The sequence below is a fragment of the Saccopteryx leptura genome, chromosome 4, assembly GCF_036850995.1.
Source record: "Saccopteryx leptura isolate mSacLep1 chromosome 4, mSacLep1_pri_phased_curated, whole genome shotgun sequence".
Lineage (NCBI taxonomy): Eukaryota > Metazoa > Chordata > Mammalia > Chiroptera > Emballonuridae > Saccopteryx > Saccopteryx leptura.
In genome coordinates this window covers 48,455,428-48,474,122 of record NC_089506.1, presented here as the reverse complement: position 1 = coordinate 48,474,122, position 18,695 = coordinate 48,455,428, and the positions used below count along the sequence as shown (strand labels likewise).

Here is an 18,695-nt window from a genome sequence, read left to right as displayed (position 1 = left end):
ATTTCCTGCTTTTACAGGATGCAGATGAAGCTGTCAGAATTGCAAGGGAAATTGGTAAGTTCTTAAATTAACTTTGGTATAGTTTCAGTGTCTTTTAGCAGATATGGTTGAGTAAACATGTAATAAGAAATTCCCATAGAGCAAATAATATTTTAATAGTTTAGGTTTCTGATTAGTTGTCGCTCTGGAAGAATTTATCAGCCGAATTACCATTTTGTATTATTAAAGTAAATTTTAAAGAGTAATTTGACCTTAATTATAGCTCTTTTATAAGGTGAAATCACTGGCTAATTAAAAGAAGAAATTGTCTTAAGAATTCTTGAGATTGAATGTAATGGAAATTTGTATGTATGAGGTTGAATGAAACTTATTAAAGACAATATGATTAAAATGAAAATATCATACTTGACAAGGCTCTTGACATTTTTGCTTTTCCTAAGATGTTAAATAACAACATTCTTGCTAGGAAAGAGAAAACAGAATGTGAGAAGTTAGAACTGAGTATTCTCAGTTGGAGTAAAGGGCAAACTGAAGGACTCTAATGACTTTTTTACTTGGCTGTTTTAGGTGTCATTGTATTGGGGCAGTATTTCTCAACTCTGTATTTTAAAAAATTGTCTTGGAGCTCATGAAAACTATTTTATTTTCACCACCTGCTATCATGGATTAGACTATTAAATATCTTTACAGTTGTATTAATTAAATTGTATTTTTTTACATTTGATAGAAATTTGTGGATATGAGAGAAATTAGACAATGCTTGATAGTCAGGAATTCACAGCATCTCTGTAGCTTTCCTGCACTGATAGGGCCAAGCTTTTTAGCTTCCCACTAACCATTTCTTCAGACTCATCAACATTTTCAAAAAGCATTTCAGTACTTTTCAGGAAGATTTGTTAGATTGCGGAAGAAGTTTGTTTGTTTGTTTGTTTTTCAGAAAATTCAAAGGCTTCTCTCCATGGTGTGAAATCACTAGCATTCCTCATAGTAGCATACCTGCTGGCTTTCTAAAGGACTTTACTAAAATAATTTCACTTTATTTTTTTGTGTACTTTTTGATTTCAAAAGTTGTCTAATTCTACTTTAGATACTATTGTTATTATCTACACAATAAGATATAATACTATTATCACAATAGTATGTACATAAAAAGGGTAATTGTTGGTGGAATTTAGAGGAAAAGGGATTAGAAGGAAATCTTGAATGACACTGGTTTGCCGCATTTTGACTTACAAATCTTCACCTCCTGAGCATTTCCTCTGTAAATGGCAGGCTGTAGATTGCTTTGCTTGCTTTCATGTCTTCTCTTCAGCTTTTTAAAAATCTGCGTCCTTTAAAATAACCAGTTAGTCATGATGGGACTCTGACCAGTTCTCATCACTGGTTTTTTTCCTTCAATATTTTAATGCTGTGCTTTACCCACCTTTCTTTTCTTTTTTTTCTTTTTTAACTCCTGAGGTTACCTAATTCAATCTAAGGCTCTTTTCTTTATATTTGGGCAATCTTTTATGACTCCTTCTTTCCCATCTTTTAATTCTTCCCCAATTACGCTTTCACATTTGTAAAATAGATGATTGCAATCATGGTTATTAAGAGTGCTAGTGTTTTCCTTATGCTGAAAGAAAGGGAAGTCATAAAATTTGAGGTAAAATAAAACATAATAAAGAACTAGGGCCATCAGTTTTATAAAGCTTTTGGAATTTTCCTGAATCACCATGGAAACCTTCTATCCCATGAAACCCTTTTTCCTCCAGTGCCAGCTTCCAAAGTAAATGAAATGACATATTATTAAAATCTCTTGGTTTTCTGTGTTTGGTAATTCCTCAATTTTGTTTCCTACTAATTTTATTGAGATATATCACATTTTAACTACATTATGATTTCGATGAACCTTTGTAAGTTTAAGAGTTGAACATTGATTCCATAGGAAAATATGTTTCTAGTTCTAAAAAAGTTATGGATTGCCCATGTGTCATAACTACTCATAAATTTCTCTATTAACTTCTCTCTGTGTCTAACAGTGAAAATGAAACTGATCATCTTTTCTGTGGTCTCTTCCTCTCTGAAGTCTTTTCTTTCAGAAACACCAATCTGTTCTGCCAAAGGAGGAAACTAACTGCATTGAGCATTGATGAATTAGGTGTCTTTTACATAATAGTAGCTCTTGATATGGAGCATTCTTTCCTTGTAGCAGGCACATTGTGAATGTTATTTCTAATGCTAATTCTTGGGTTAATTATTTAATTTACATTTAAGAAACTAGGGATTAGAAATGGTAAGTAATTTGCTCAAGGTCACAGAACTACTTAGTGGTGGGTCTGCTTTAAATTTAGTTTTATTTAGCTTTTAAAACCATGGATTTTTCATTATACTTTGGCTAAACTAATGGGATTAAAGGATGATAGCTAAAATGTGAGTCACCACTTTGTTTAAGATACTAAGCATGTTATATGTGGAATTAAGAAACAGTCTCTTATCATTGACCTGTGAGAGACAGTTAAGACTTAATATGTTACTTCCAAGTACTTGTTTTTTGGTCTTTCTTGTCCTTCTCATTCTCTTTCCTGATTTTTTCCTTTGACCTCTCTAAGTTTAAAGATACAGGGCTCTTGATCTTCAGTTTATCTTTAACCCCAGAGATAGACAACAGAAATCAGTGAATTTGATTTGCATTAAAGTTTGATCTTTTTACTGGATCAAAGGTCCTTAATACAATTAAGCCAAAATTGATTCTTAAAAGGAAAAGAAACTGTAAATGTAAAACCTGTTCTTTAACAACTTTCAGAATATTCTGATTCTTTCCTTTGGCCTGTCTCTCCTAAAATCACAAATCATGCCCAATTTAAATAATTTTTTCTTTTTAATCCTCTGGTCCACCATATTCCAAACCTACTTCTTCCACAGTTTCTATATCTGAATATATGTCACTTAATTCACTCAGTGACTAAAGCTAAAACCCAAGCTCTATCCTGGTGCCTTTTTTCTTGTCGTTCTATTATCATTCTATCAATAGATACTGTTAGTTCTTCATTCAAAATATCTTTCAAACCCACTATTCACTATCTTTACTACCAACACTCTCCTCCAAACTACTATTGTCCTTGCAGGGACTATGACAATGGTTTTCCTACTTTTCTTAAACACTTCAAAGCCATTCTTCACATAGCAGTCAATGTGATATTTTAAACTCTAAAAAACAAGAACACATTTATCTCATTTTACCCCATTCTTGCTTTAAACCCTCTAATGGATTTCCATTGCACTTAGATAAAAATTAAAATTTCTTATCTTGACAAATACCCCAAATAATTTAGCACCTCCTTCTCTGCAATCTGAATTTATATTACTTCTTTCCTTACCTTCTTACTTCAGTCTCACTGGCTTTCTTGAACAACCAACTTTCAGGACCATAGAATAAGAATTTTTTTTTTTTTTTGGAGGAGGAGGGGAGCCTCAGTAGTCTCACTGTTATCCTCACATGGATGGCGCCTTGTCTGTTACCTAACCTTGCATATCTTGGCTTACATGTTATGACTTCAAGAGAAGACATCTATTGTCAGTTGGTCATTCTGTCTTATATCCACATTCTAAATTTCTGCATGGTATTTATGACTTTTGGAATTTTTTCTTACTTGTTAATTTTTTCTTCAATATATTACTTTGAAATTTTTCAACCCTTTGATGTTTTGAAGGAATTTTACATTTTGAAAGAATTTTACATTGTGTACCTGTATATCCAATACCATGATTCCACTATTTATCTTTTGCTAGACTTGCTTTATCACCTTCTATCCATTTATTAATTCATTTTAATATTGGTGCATTTCAAAGTACGTTGCACATATGAGTGTACATCCCAATAAATATTTCAACATAAATATTATTAACAATTGAATTCAATATTTTTATTCAATTTTGTTATATTGAGAACTTTGTATACAGTAACATGAACACATTTTTTAAGTCTGTGGTTATTTTGATAAATACATCATCTGTGTAATCCAAACCCCATCAAGATAATGAACATGGCTGTCACCCCTGAGAGTTCCCTTATCTTCTTTACAAGTCAAGCCTCACACTCCCTCCCCCTCTCCACATCCAGAGGAACTTGCTCTAAATTTTTATACTACAGATTAGATTTTTTAAAAATTGAGATAAAATTTAGATACTATAAAATTTAGCCTTTCAACTTTGTGATTTTTAGTGTAGTCACAAGGTTGCACAACCATCACCACTGTATAATTCTAAAACATTTTCATTACCCCCCCAAAGAAACTTTCTATTCATTAACATTCATTTCTTATCTCCCGAGCCCCTGGCAACCACTAGTTTACTTTTTGTCTCTGTAGATTTACCTATACTAGATATTTCATATAAATGGAATCATACATGTAATCTTTTTTTTGTCTGGTTTCTTTCACTTAGAGTTATGTTTTCAAAGTTCATCCATGTTTGACCATGTACCCATACTTTATTCCTTTTTATGACTGAATAAGATTCCACTGTGTGTATATACCGCATTTTGTTTATTCATTCACCTATGGAATGGCGTTTGGGCCATTTCCACCTCTAGATGGTTGGAAATAAGGCAGCTCTGAACACGTGTGTACATGTATTTGGGTAACCATAACTGCTTTTAATTTTTTACAGTTGTATACCTGGTTGTAGAATTGCTGGGTTATATGGCAATTCTATATTTAACTTTTTGAGGACCCATCAAAGGGTTTTGTTTTTTTTTTAATGGCAGCTGAACCATTTTATGTTACTACCAGCAATGTACAAGGGTTTCAGTTTTTGTTTTACATTCTTGCCAAATACTTTGTATTTTCTCTCTCTCTCTATTCCTCTCTCTCTCCCTCTCTCTCTCTCTGTATGTTTTAAAGTATTATGGTGATCGTAGTGTGTGTATAATGATATCTCACTGTGGCAGATATTAGCAGAATGGATTAGAAAAACATGATTCAATTAAGATGTCAATAGATTCAGAGATAGAAATACATTGAAAGTGAAAGGATGGAAAGAGATACACCATGTACATAGTAAATAAAAGAGACCTTGGGTGGTGTAAAGCCAGAAGCCAGGGCTATCAGGGCTGCCATCACAGCCGCCCAGCCCTTGCAAGTTCGCATTGGATTCGGACAGTCGGTAAAGAAACCATGGAGCCAAAAACTGGTGGGCCATAACCTTTAATCCTACCTTGCACCCGGCGGGCAAGTAAAAATACACACTGGGCTCCAAAACCCAGTCACACTCAGTGCTCACAAAGCCACTGACTTATCCGAGTTTCCTAGAATCAAAGGTTTCTAGCTCACCAACCTTATTCTCCTCAGTTCCCCATTTCCTTCCTTATCCCAGATACAAACTCTACACAAACTGGCATCTCACTCAGCACTCCGCCATCTTGGCTGCTTCTCCTGGCCTCCTCCACGTGGCCTCCTTTAGCTGCTGGCTCTACTCTCTCCGCTCTCTCATGCTAACCTCAGGAACCAAGAGCGCAAACTCTCGTTCCATCCCCATTTTATAGTGTAGAAATCCAAACCCTTAATCCAATATACATAATAGGGAAGTCTCTAATACAAAGTCACTTCTCTGAGGCATGATAGGATTGTACCACCTTACACCAAAAAGGGTAGGAAAGGCTTAATCCCAAAACCAAGCCCCAGGCTACAAGGATTCTGCCTGCCTTTAGCCCACCCCAACACACATTAATACCACCTGGGCAACGGCCTCTTTAACAAAGTGAGCATAATACATTTTATCTGTCCAACAGGTGGATATGATAATATGAAACAAAATAGACTTTAAGTTTAAAACTGTTGAAAGAGACAAAGACTTTATATACCATATTACCTCATGTAAAAGACTCACTCTTTTTCAAAAAATTTAGGGTCTAAAAACTGGGTACGTCTTATACGGTGGTTGTAGATTTTTTTACTTGCATTTCTCATTTTTTCACGCTTGATTTTGTACTCATTGTTGAAGACAGTGATTCGTCATCAGACACAGATGAGTACAAGCTAATGGATGGGAGTTTTGACAGTGATGAGGAGTTGTATGAATTTTATGATGAATAAAACTTGAGTTCAATGTTATGATCAATAAAACTTGTTCTTTCAAATGTCAGGCCCCCAAATTAAGGTACATCTTATACATGAAGAAATATGGTAATGATTATCATATAAAAACTATTATAGACATATATTTACCAAACAGTAAAGACCAAAATTATATGGAGTAAACATTGACAGAATTTAAAGGAGGTATAGACAGTTCTACAAAATAGTTGGAGAATTCAATATCACACTTTAAATAATGGATAAAACATCCACAGAGGATCAGTAAGGAAATAGAGATCTTGAATATTAAAAACCAATTTGACCTTGTAGATATGTATACAGAACATTCTATCCAACAATAGAATACACATTTTTTTCCTTAAGTAACTATTAAAGAGTGAATAATTTATAATTTTAAAAATTTGTTTATTGATTTTAGAGAGGAATAGAAGGAGGGAGGGAAAGAGGAAAAGAGAGAGAGAGAGAGAGAGAGAGAGAGAGAGAGAAGCATTTGTTACTCCACATATTTGTGCATTCATTGGTTGCTTCCCATAGGTGCCCTGAACTGGGATCGAACCTGGAACCTTAGTATTTCAAGACAATGCTCTAACCGGCAGAGCTAACTAGCCAGGGTCTCAGAGTTTTTAAAGGAAAGGAGAAAATGATGTCAAACTGGAGATGTAACTCATAAAGTGTGTTCTTTGTATTGTAATGTTCCCAGGACTTAGTTAGATCTAGAAATAATTCCTTGCCCCTTTTACTGAATTATCTTGATGGCTTGCTTTTCTCTTAAAATAGTGTGGGATTCCCTGCATTAAATAATTTTTTTCTCTGCAAGTGATTTTTTAATCTTTATTTAGTTACTATGTATTTTGTAGTAAAATTGTCCATGAGTTAGTTTCCTTTGTATTTCTAGTACTTAAGACAATGCTTATCACGTAGTATATATTCAGCAGGTGCTTATTCAGTGAATGATTTCAAATAGAAATGTATATATAAGTATATAGAAATGAATTCAGTATAATCACACATTTAAAATTTTTTTCCCCACAATTCCTGTAGATAATGATTTCACAATAATTTCCTTACTTTCTCCCCCATATAATGGTAAGTATACCATGATAAACTCTCAGCAAATAACTCATTAAAAAAAGATCGAGGATCATTTAAGTAAATTTAGTATCTGCTCTTTAATGACTACTACTGTTTAATTCTTGTAGGCTGTCTTGGATTCACAAAGCTGGATTAATTGTAGTTTTAGGACTCTAAGATTCAAATGTATGAGAGTCAATTGGACCTTATTGCCTTGACACTAACCTATTGTAGTGACATCTCTCATTTGCCAAGTTAGACAGTCCTTTTCTGTTTCTTCTTGATATTAGTCTTCTGATTGTCCTGACTTCCATCTGTGATTAATGTGTAAGAACTGGGGTCGTCCTTTCTTCACTGCTCTGGCTGTTCTTCTTTGCCTATTCTTCCTTAGCTTCCTTTTGGCATGATAGAACAACTACAAAAGTTGCTTTTGTTTGTTTGTTTGTTTGTCTTAATTTAAAGAACAAATTGTTAATACTTCAGAGAGATAGAAATACTTGACTAAGCCCTGAAATCTTTTATTTCCTCTGTTTATTTCATGCTGCTTAGAAAATTTTTTATATGTGGTATATGACTCAGTGGTTAAAGATATATTGTAGAAACCTTTAAAAAATATTACAATTTATACCCTTTTCACAATTTTATGTCCTGTTAATTTTCTGATTTAGTCCTCGTAGAAGATATATTTAATATGCTAAGGAGATTTAATAAGAAATGCCCAAGGAAAATTATGTTAAAGAAAATGGTGTTAAAGTACTTTCTTGTGGAATTTATTAAAGAGTGAGGTTTTTATTTTGCTCTTTTCCTATTATTTAGGTAATGGGGTCATTTGAAGTCAGAATGATAGTCCCTGGGAGATGGAAACATAGTTCTGTATCCCGAATCTCTTTCTTTGCCACAGTATTTACTATTTACTTTTTTTAAAATTGCTTCAACATACATATTTTGGATTTAAGCATAATTTCACAAGTTATATTCACTCCTGCTCCCTCTCTTTTTATTCCTCTCAGTCTATCATTTTCTCTTTTATTGTTGTTTATTCTTGTATACCTTTTGTAATTACTCTGTTGCAAAAGGCTTTTTCATTTTCCAGTGTGAAAATTTCAGTGATAATAAAGATCACATACAGGTACCTTTTTTTAGAGATTGTATATATGTTTACTACTAGTAGAGAAATGAATGATTCTTAGTTGGACTGCATCACTTACATGTTTACTTTCTAGTTACTGGATAATTATAGCCCCCAGATAGTATTGATATAAATGTGCATCCCCTCAGTCTTAAGTCTGCTAACCCAAAAGGTACATACACCAAGACTAAATTGATAATAAAAAACAAAAATAACTAATTTTTAATTAAAAGAGAACGATAAAATCAGTAGAAAATTATGACCAAATATCACAGCATGGATAATGCATTGACAATGGACTTCATTTCCTCTTATTGCTTGAATTTAAACTATCTCTTTATTTGTAGTTAAAAAAGGAACTTTTGAATGTAGGCAAGTCTTGCACAGCAGCCAGATTTCCCAGTAGGTTCTGAATTCTATTTCCTTGGAGTACTTCATGCAGTTATCATGAGTTTACCAGAGCCCTAGTAGTCCACATGTTTGTTGCTCATCCCTGTGACCTTTAACACCAAACATTTACTTTTTTTTTCATCCTAAATGTTCACTCCCCACTGTTCAGATTACAGGAAGGAGTTCTGTTCTGTTGCAGCCTTATTCAGGAAATAAAGCTGATGGAGGTTTTACCATCAGCAGTTGTCACAGATCACAAAGGAGAACGGAGAAAGGTTTCAATTTTGATATTAGCAGTGAAACTTTTTCCATGATTCAAGGTTCAGTGTTATATTTCATTATGTGGTTTGCAATTTGTACACCACTGTCATCACTTAAATCTTGAATTCATCAACTTTTCTCCATTTTTACTGCTGCTCTTTTTGATTAAGCTAGTGTCATTAATTTTTTTAATATGTCATTTCTTGCTTAGAATACTGTAACAGTCTTCCATATATACTCCTCTGCACTGTGGGTTTTCTTTCTTTTTTTTTTTTTTTTTTTTTTTTTACAGAGATAGAGAGAGGGATAGACAGGGACAGACAGACAGGAACAGAGAGAGATGAGAAGCATCAATTATTAGTTTTTCGTTGCGACACCTTAGTTGTTCATTGATTGCTTTCTCATATGTGCCTTGACTATGGGCCTTCAGCAGACTGAGTAACCCCTTGCTCGAGCCAGTGACCTTGGGTCCAAGCTGGTGAGCTTTTTGCTCAAGCCAGATGAGCCCGCGCTCAAGCTGGTGACCTCGGGGTCTTGAACCTGGGTCCTCCGCATCCCAGTCCGACGCTCTATCCACTGCACCACTGCCTGGTCAGGCGTGGATTTTCTTTTAAGCAGACTCTGTAAATTTATTCAGAGAATACTTTTGGGACCAACAGTATCAGGTAGTATACTAAAGAAGTTGAAGTGAGTTGAGATGCAGATTCAACAAAAGCCTTAGCTAATCCTACAGAAAGTTCTGAATATTTGTTGGTCTTCTGTAGTTGTCTCAAATTGGTTAGTTTTATCAACTAACTATTGGGTGTGGGCTGACCTTTGAAAAGGGCAAGACCTTAAGCAGAAAGCTGAAGATAAGTCAGTTGTTGGTTACCAATACTTTCAGGGTCTGGGGAATGGCCTAAAGTGGTGATCTGGACAGAGAGCCCTGTTTTATAATTTTGATATGTATTTTTCATGATTATTTATATCAATATCAGTATTTTATTTTTAAATTAAAAGAAATTAACGGCCCTGGCTGGTTGGCTTAGTGGTAGAGCATCGGCCTGGCGTGCAGGAGTCCCGGGTTCGATTCCCCGCCAGGGCACATAGGAGAAGTGCCCATCTGCTTCTCCACCCTTCCCCCTCTCCTTCCTCTCTGTCTCTCTTTCCCCTCCCGCAGCCGAGGCTCCATTGGAGCAAAAGATGGCCCGGGCACTGGGGATGGCTCCTTGGCCTCTGCCCCAGGCGCTAGAATGGCTCTGGTTGCGACAGAGTGACGCCCCAGATGGGCAGAGCATCACCCCCTGGTGGGCGTGCCAGGTGGATCCCGGTTGGGTGCATGCGGGAGTCTGTCTGACTGCCTCCCTGTTTCCAGCTTCAGAAAAATACAAAAAAAAAAAAAAAAAAAAAAAAAAAAAGAAAAAAGAAATTATCAATTTTAGAAATGGGGGAGAGACAATGATTTGTTGTTTCACTTATCTATGCATTCATTGGTTGATTTTTGTATGTGACTAACCGGGGATTGAACCCATGACCTTGGCATATTGAGTTTATGCTTTAACTAACTGAGCTACCTGGCTAGGGCTATTTCTGAGTATTTTTAGATTTCTATTATGATTTTTTTTAAAAGATTTTATTTATTTATTTATACAGAGAGAGGAGGGGGTGCAACAAAAAGTATCAACTCATAGTTGTTTCACTTTAGTTGTTCATTGATTGCTTGTATGTGTGTTGACTGGACAAGCCCAGGGTTTTGAACCAGCGACCTCAGCGTTCTAGGTTAGCACTTGACTATGCCACCACAGGCTAGGTTCTTTTATGATTTTTGACTCATGTTATTTAGTAATGCATTTTAAATGAAAAAAAAAAAAAAACCAACTTGTTTTATTATTGATTCTAATTTAACTGATTTCTGATCAGTGATATGACCTTTTATATTTAGAAATTTATTGATGTAGTGAGAATTTCTTTATGACCAAGGAATAAGTCACTTTAAATACGTCTTTGATGTGTGAATGAAAAAAGTGTATTTTCTCAAGTTACTATTTTATATAGAGATGACCAGTGAGTCAGACCTTCCTAATTGGATGTTCAAATTTTCCAGTGACATTTTTACTATTTGATTGATCAGTTTTTAAGAGTGGATTTCCCATGTTTTTCTTGCTTGTCATGTTTTGCTTCTGTATAGTCTTAAGATGAAAAAAAAAAAAAGTAATATAACAGTATAATGTATGTTTTTATCCAATTTTACTTTTTATCAAAATGCAGTGACTTTTTTTTAAAATCTGACTTTATGTGATATTAATATTTCTAATCAAACTTATTTTGGTCTTTTCCTTCTATGTTTCTTCATCTTTCCAGTAATTTAGGGAACTATTGTTAGAGGTATCTCTTGCAAGTATATGGGCTGATATATGTTTTATTCTATTTAGACTGGCAGTGTCTTTTCTATGTACATTTACTGTGTTTACTACTATTTTTTTATTTATACTATTTGCTTTTTAATTTTGCTTGTTCCATTTTTTGGATTCTGTTTTCTCTCTCTTTCTGGTTTATGATGATAATTTTTAAAATTCCTCTTGTATTGTTTAATTCCATTTTCCTTTCCCATACTTCTCTACTGGGATGGAAATTTTACACTCTATTTCTATTCTTTCAGTGTTTACTGTAGAAATTTCAACATGGAGATATTCCTTCAATTGTCTTTTATTCTAATGTAAACTTGTTAAAACCATTCACTTATATATATTAAATTTCAGTGTAAGGTTTAGTCTCCTACATAGAATAAATATTTTAATACTGTTTACCTGTTTGTCCCTTATGTGTTAGTTATATTTCATTTCCTTCTTTATTTATCTCACTAATCAGACATTATTATAGAATATAAATACCAATGTTTATTTAGCTTTACCCCAAAGCTTATTTTCTTTGTTCATTGTTCATTCTTTCATTCCTGACTTTGCAAATAGTATTATTTTTGTTTTTCTTGGAATTTACTGTTTAGAACTTTCTATGGGTAGTTAACTCAGCTTTTGTTTACATGATACTATTTTGCATTTTTTCTTGAAAAATAGTTTTGCTGTATATGCAAATTTAGGTTGATGATATTTTTCTATCAGCATAGCGCTGAAATCTTTATACTATGTTCTGTAGGTAGTGAAGAGACAGCTATCTAATTTTTGTTGGTTTATAGGCAATCTGTTCTTTTTGTCTGATTGCTTTATAAGAATAATTTTTATGAAGAATAAAATCTACCTATTTTATGTATATAATTAGTGAATTTTAATAAAAATAACCACAATTAAGATATAGAACATTTCTATCCCTTTTGAAAATGTCCCTTCCCCCATTTTACATTTCCAGTAGCAGTGTTTGAGAGTTCCAGTTTCTTCATCCTTGAAAAACATTGATATTGCTTTTTTTTTTTTTTAATAGTGAGAAAGACAGATAGGAAGGGAGAGAGCTGTGAAGTATCAACTCGTAATTGCAGCATTTTAGTTATTCATTGATTGCTTTCTTATATGTGCCTTGACTGGGGAGATATAGCTGAGTCAGTGACCTGTGGCTCAAGCCAGCGACCTTTGGGCTCAAGCCAGCTACAATGAGGTCATATCTATGATCCTATGCTCAAGCCAGTGACCCTGCACTCAAGCTGGCTATCTTGGGGTTTCGAACCTGGGTCCTCAGTGTCCCAGGCCACTGCTGTATCCATTGTGCCACTGCCTGGTCAGATTGATACTGCTTTTCATTTAAATTTAAGTCATTCTAATGGGTGTGTAGTTTTATTTCATTGTGATTTTAAGTTATATTTTTATTAATATTTATTAATTAAATAAAAACCATTAATTTTCTTTTGTGAACTGTTTTTTTTCAAATGTTTGTTCCCTCCTTTAAATGATAAGTAGACTTGATTTTTTTTAAACAAAGTTTTAGATTTGCAGAATAATTAAACAGATGGTACACAGAGTTCCATAGACACCCCCAATGCTAGCCCTCTACAAAGTTTCCCAATTATTAACATCTTGAATTAGTGTGGTACATTTGTTAAGATTAATGAGCCAATATTGATCAATGTTTTTCTTTCATGGGTTGCGCTTTAGTGTTTATGTAAAAGTTCATTGCCAAACCCAAGGTCGCCTAGATTTTTCTATTTATCTTCTAAGAAGTCTATTATCTTGTATTGCATATTTAGGCCTATGATCCACTTTGAGCTAACGTTTGTGAAAGATGTGACAACTGTGTCTAGATTCTTTTTTTTTTTACATATGCATATCTAGTTCCTCTAGCACCATTTGTTGAAGAGACTTTTTTTCTTCGTTGAATTGCTTTTGCTCCTTTGTCAAAGATTAGTCAATATGTGTGTGTCTATTTCTGGGCTCTCTATTCTAATTCCATTAATTAATTTGTTTTTTACCAATATCATGCTGACTTGATTACTGTAGCTTTGTAATAAGTTCTGAAGTTGGGGAATATTAGTGTTTTGAATTTGTTATTCTCATTTCATATTTAACTGGCTGTTCCGGTTCATTTGCTTTTCTCTAAGATGTTAAAATCAGTTTCTTGATGTCCATAAATAACTCACTGGGTTTTTAATTAGGGTTACATTGAATCTATAGGTCGAGTTGGGAAAAATTGATATCTTAACAATATTGAATCTTTTCATGCACTGTAATATTTCTATTTATTTAGATTTTCCTTAATTTTATTCATCAGAGTTTCACAGTTTTCTTCATGTAGATACTAAACATATACATATTTTATTAGATTTATGCCTAAGTGTTCTATATTTTTGGTGCTGATGTAAACAATATTATGTTTTTAGTCTCAAATTCCAAATTTTCATTGATGATACATAGGAATGGAATCAACTTTTGTAATCTGCAACCTTGCTATAATTACATTTTTGTTCTAGTAGTTTTGTTTTAGATATTAGTTATTGATTATTTGAGATTTTATTCCATAGGCAATTATATTACCTGCTAATGAGTTTTATTTCTTTATTCCCTGTTTGCTTACCTTTCTCTTGTCTTAATGCTTAAGCTAGGACCTGTAGGAGTAGTAAGAGAGGACATCCTTACCTTGTTCCTGATTTTAAGGGAAAGGCATCTAGGTTCTCACCATTAAGTACAAAGTTAGCCATAGGTTTCTTATAGATGTTTTATATGAAGTCTAAGAGGTTTCCTTTTAGTTTGCTGAACTCACTGGGTGTTAGATTTTTCTCAAATGCTTTTTCTGCATCCATTATGCTTATATGGTTATTCTTTTTTTCTTTAGTGATAGACCACATTAATTGGTTTTTGAATGTTGAACAATTGAAATATACCTCACTTGGTCATGGTGTATATAGTTCTTTTTATACATTATTGATATTTTTCCTTTCAGTCATTTTATTTTTATACCTAGAAATTTCATTTAAAGTGTTTTTTTTTTAATTATTTTTTTGAGAGAGAGAGAGAGAGAGAGAGAGAGAGAGAGAAAGAGAGGGACAGGCAAACAGGAAGGGAGATGAGAAGCATCAACTCCTTGTTGTAGCACCTTAGCTATTCACTGATTGCTTTCTCATATGTGTTTTCACCAGGGGGCTCCAACTGAGCTAGCAACCCCCTGCTCAAACCAGTGACCTTAGGCTTTAAGCTGGCAACCTTTGGGCTTAAGGCAGTGACCATGGGGTCATGTCTATGATCCCATACTCAAGCCAGTGGCCCCACACTCAAGCTGGCGACCTTGGGGCTTTGAACCTGGGTCCTTTGCGTCCCAGGCTGACACTCTATCCATTGTACCACTGCCCTGTCAGGCCATTTAAAGTTTTAAAAAATATTTTCTACTTCTCTCCTCATCATGATTATTTTTCCTTTAAATCCTTTTTTATATTTATAGTATTTGTAATATCTATAATTTGTAATAGTATTTTTAATAGCCGTTTTTAGGGTTCTTTATTTCTGAGTTTGTTTCTGTGGACTCTTTTCCCTCTGACGTGGATCACATTTTGTCTTTTATATGTCTCAGTTTTTGATTGGATTGTAGACATTGTGCATATTGTATAGTGTGTTTGGATTTTGTTATTTTTATTTAAAAGATATTAAGGTTTATTTTTTGATAGGTAAATTAATTGATGTGCAGATTAATATCTTTTAGGCTTTTTTTTCTTTTTCTTTTTTTTTTTTTTTTGAGCTTTCTTAGGGAAAGTGTTACCCAGTTTATGTTTTCAGTTCTCTTTTCCTCTATTATTGTACATACTCTCTAGTCTGTACTTCAGCTGATTGTTTCGCTTCTTAAACTTGTCTCATGCTTTCCCCATTTCTGTTTTGTTTCTGCTATTCCTGCCTAAAATGTTCAAATCCTGCTCATTCTTCTAATCTCATAGAAATGGCCTTTTTAAAAATCTGCTTTTCCTAATTCATTCTCTCTTACCTTCCTATAATTCTTTTCTCTTCTGAATTACTAGTAATAGAATTATTCGGGTACTTTCCCTCTCCCTAGATTATAAAGCTCCCAATGTGAAAAAAGTATGTTAATCTTTCTTCTTCTCACTGCACTTAGCATTGCTTTTAAAATGCTACCCCACAAAGACTATACTTTCAGGAATCTTTTCTATAGTTTGTTTAAAAGCTACCCCACATAAATCTCTCTCACACAAACATAACCAACATCAGAATTTAAAAAATTAAATTAATTATGAAACACTTAGGAAGCAAGTGCCTTTTTAAGTAAGTTGAAGTGAAGGGTGCTGGTTGGTGGTTTAGAGGTCAGAGGTGTGTGATCTTTGGCTCTCTCCTTCCTTTTCCTCTAAGAGCCTCTAGCTAAAGCTCAGTGCTCTTAGAGCATCACAGGCCAGGAAGAGTCCTGTTAAGGACTTAAGGCTTACTACTGACCTCTTCTTTTTTCAGAAACAATCATAAACAAGTGGTCTCAGCCATAAATCTCTCCACCTTGTTTTTCAGAAAACCTCTAAACAAGACTTTATAGTTTTTGTTGATAAATAGTTACAGATGACTCATGCTGTCAAAAATTTTACTTTGTAGTAACTAGCCAAAATATTAGATCCTGTTAACTAACAATAATTTTATGATTTTTATTTTCTCTTATAAAACTATATCTGGAAATATCTTTTGTTTTGGGTTTTATGTTGTATTTTCATAATTCTCAGTGGTCTAGGCATTTCCTGTTGAATGAATGAAATTAGGGCAATAGCTTCTCCACTGATGTCAGTAAGCCATGGAACTTTTGCTCCAGCCCATAATATAATAGGCAGGGCTTGAGTTAAACCCAAACCACCATGTTATTTCTTGCTGGTAAAAACTACAGGGGTATCCTGTGACTTTTCAGATAAAAATACCTATAAATCATTACTTTTTAGTATATGTGCTGCCGAAGCGAGCATGAAATCATTACTTTTTAAATGAGTTTGTTATGCATGCAGACAGCAGTTTGGGAGAATCATAAGAGTGTATGTATGTGTATATGTGTGCGTGTTTCCTTAAAACTATATAAGTTGCTTTCTATATCTTTGGTTGATTAATGCTGTATTTATTCCCATTTTTGGAATTTATTGTCAAATAACTTATTTATGTTTTCTTAGCTTTTAATTTTATTACTGGAGAAAGAAAATATTATATTTATTGATAGATGGTCTTTTTTTTTTTTTTTACATGAACACACTCTCATTTTAAAAATATATGCAAATCATTACACTGGTGTTATTTTCCTGACTCTAAAAAAAAGAGAAACTTTTAAATAAATTAGTTACTGTCTTCTGCGTTATTGAACATGTGGTCACTTGTCATGCTCATGCATTTAAATGATCAAAGTCTGAACTTCTGTCTAACTCTTCCCTGCTGGTAGGCTACCCTGTCATGATCAAGGCCTCAGCAGGTGGTGGTGGGAAAGGCATGCGGATCGCTTGGGATGATGAAGAGACCAGGTGAGATGCTGTCCAAAATGGACTTTTGACAAAAATTGCAGGTACTAGAGTTTTATTAAACTGTCAGTAAACAGATAACAAAAATATAATGGAATAATTACAATCACCATCTAATTTTTGCTATTTTATGTGGAAAAAATGGAAATTATACAGAAACATCTTTATTTATATTTTGATAATGATTATCCTGTTATAAGGTTTTTATATTCTTAAACATTAACGAAGGATTGTCTTTGTTTTTACAGTATATTTTTAAAAATTACAGCTATAATTCTATTTTCTAAGAAAAAATTATCAACATTTGGCTGTGTGATTCTGAATGCAGTCAGGATTTAAGCCATATATTTAAAAGCAGTCATAGTTTCATTTATTACTCAGCATACACTTGCTTTCGTTTCCTTGTCTGTGAAAGTAGTGAACTACTTACTGTGATACTTTTATAGTGTAAAGAATATTTCCTTTTGAATTTGAAATTATGATGTCCTTTTTGCAATGCACTCATATATTTCGAACATTTTTTATTAGTAGTTTCAGAAATTCAAAGAAACTTTTAAAACAAAAATTTACAAACTAATGAATTGATGATATGGTGATTAGAAAGTAATTTTTTTAAAAAGTGCTTTGTATGAGTAGGTTTTAGGGGACTCTTTAAAATTGTATTCTTTCTTTGGTGAAGATTTTTATTTATTGATTTTACAGGGGAAGGAGAGAGAGAGGGGTTAAGGATCAAGAAGTATCTCATAGTTGCTTCATTTTAATCGTTCATTGACTGCTTGTCATATATGCCTTGACCAGGCAAGCCCAGGGTTTCAAACTGGCCATCTCAGTGTTCCACGTTGATACTTTATCCACTCACTGTGCCACCACAGGTCAGGCCAGTTTTGGATTCTTTTGTATTTTCAGGTTTGGCAGTAAAAGAGATTTATGTCATTTATTGTTACTGAATGATTATTGGTAATGTTACCTTTTCTGCCCTTTCTTTACCTAAGAGTAATTTGGTCTTCCAAGGGGTTAATTCTGCTTTCTCCTTTTCTTTTCCTTTTCCTTTTTCTTTACTTTCCACTTCCCCAAATCTCTTAAAGGTAGAAATCTGGAGTAGTTGGTATGAAAGTTATTCAGTACAACCCTAATTCAGAAATTAGGTTCTAAAGTGAACAAATAAGATAAAATTCTCCTAGAGGCAACATATTACTCTTTAAATTTTTATGAGAAGACACCACATTGCAGACTTAGACAGATGATTTTAATGCTAAGAGAGATTTGTCGCAGAATACTATCGTTTCTTTGGTTGACTGTCAGGAAGTAATTAGCTTGTGTTGTGGAGTGATATCTGACAAATACAGGTCTTTAAACCTCAGTGTCACTCTCAGTGTCGCTAGTACCAGATGCTAACTGAGGTAACAGCAGATTCTCCTCTCTCATCTAAAGCTTACCCAGCAAGAATGCACTCATTATATGGATGGCGATATTGTCACACCTATTGTGTGACAGGAAGGTACTATTTTAATAATGTTCCAGGAATACAGCAGTGAACCAAAACAGACATAATAATTTGTTCCTCTGTAAAGTTTATATACTAGATCAGGAGTTCTTACCTTTGAATTCACAGACCCATAGAATTTGGGGGCCATTCATATATCAGCATGAGGCAAAAAAAAGTACATATTTCTCTAATTATCATCTAACTGCAATTTAGTGTTTCCTCCAATATGGGCAACAAACTATAATAGTAGTGTCTGTAGAACTTTTCACTATTTAGTAAATCTCAGACAGTATTTTCACATTATAGTTGTAGATATGTCTAGGTTTTAGTGATTATTAGACATATTGAAGCTTATAAACAAATAAAGTACCATATATATGTATT

The 18,695-nt window shown here is 33.7% G+C and overlaps 1 protein-coding gene across 2 annotated transcripts in view; it reads left to right on the top strand.

Annotated features, from left to right (window-relative positions):
- The window catches only part of PCCA (propionyl-CoA carboxylase subunit alpha), a 446,596-nt gene that overhangs the window by 181,233 nt on the left and 246,668 nt on the right, over positions 1–18,695 (top strand). For both annotated transcript variants that reach the window (XM_066380610.1, XM_066380609.1), the window contains exons 8-9: positions 18–54; positions 16,750–16,828. In XM_066380610.1, coding sequence (XP_066236707.1) covers positions 18–54; positions 16,750–16,828 — 116 coding nt within the window. The remainder of the gene's footprint in view (positions 1–17; positions 55–16,749; positions 16,829–18,695) is intronic.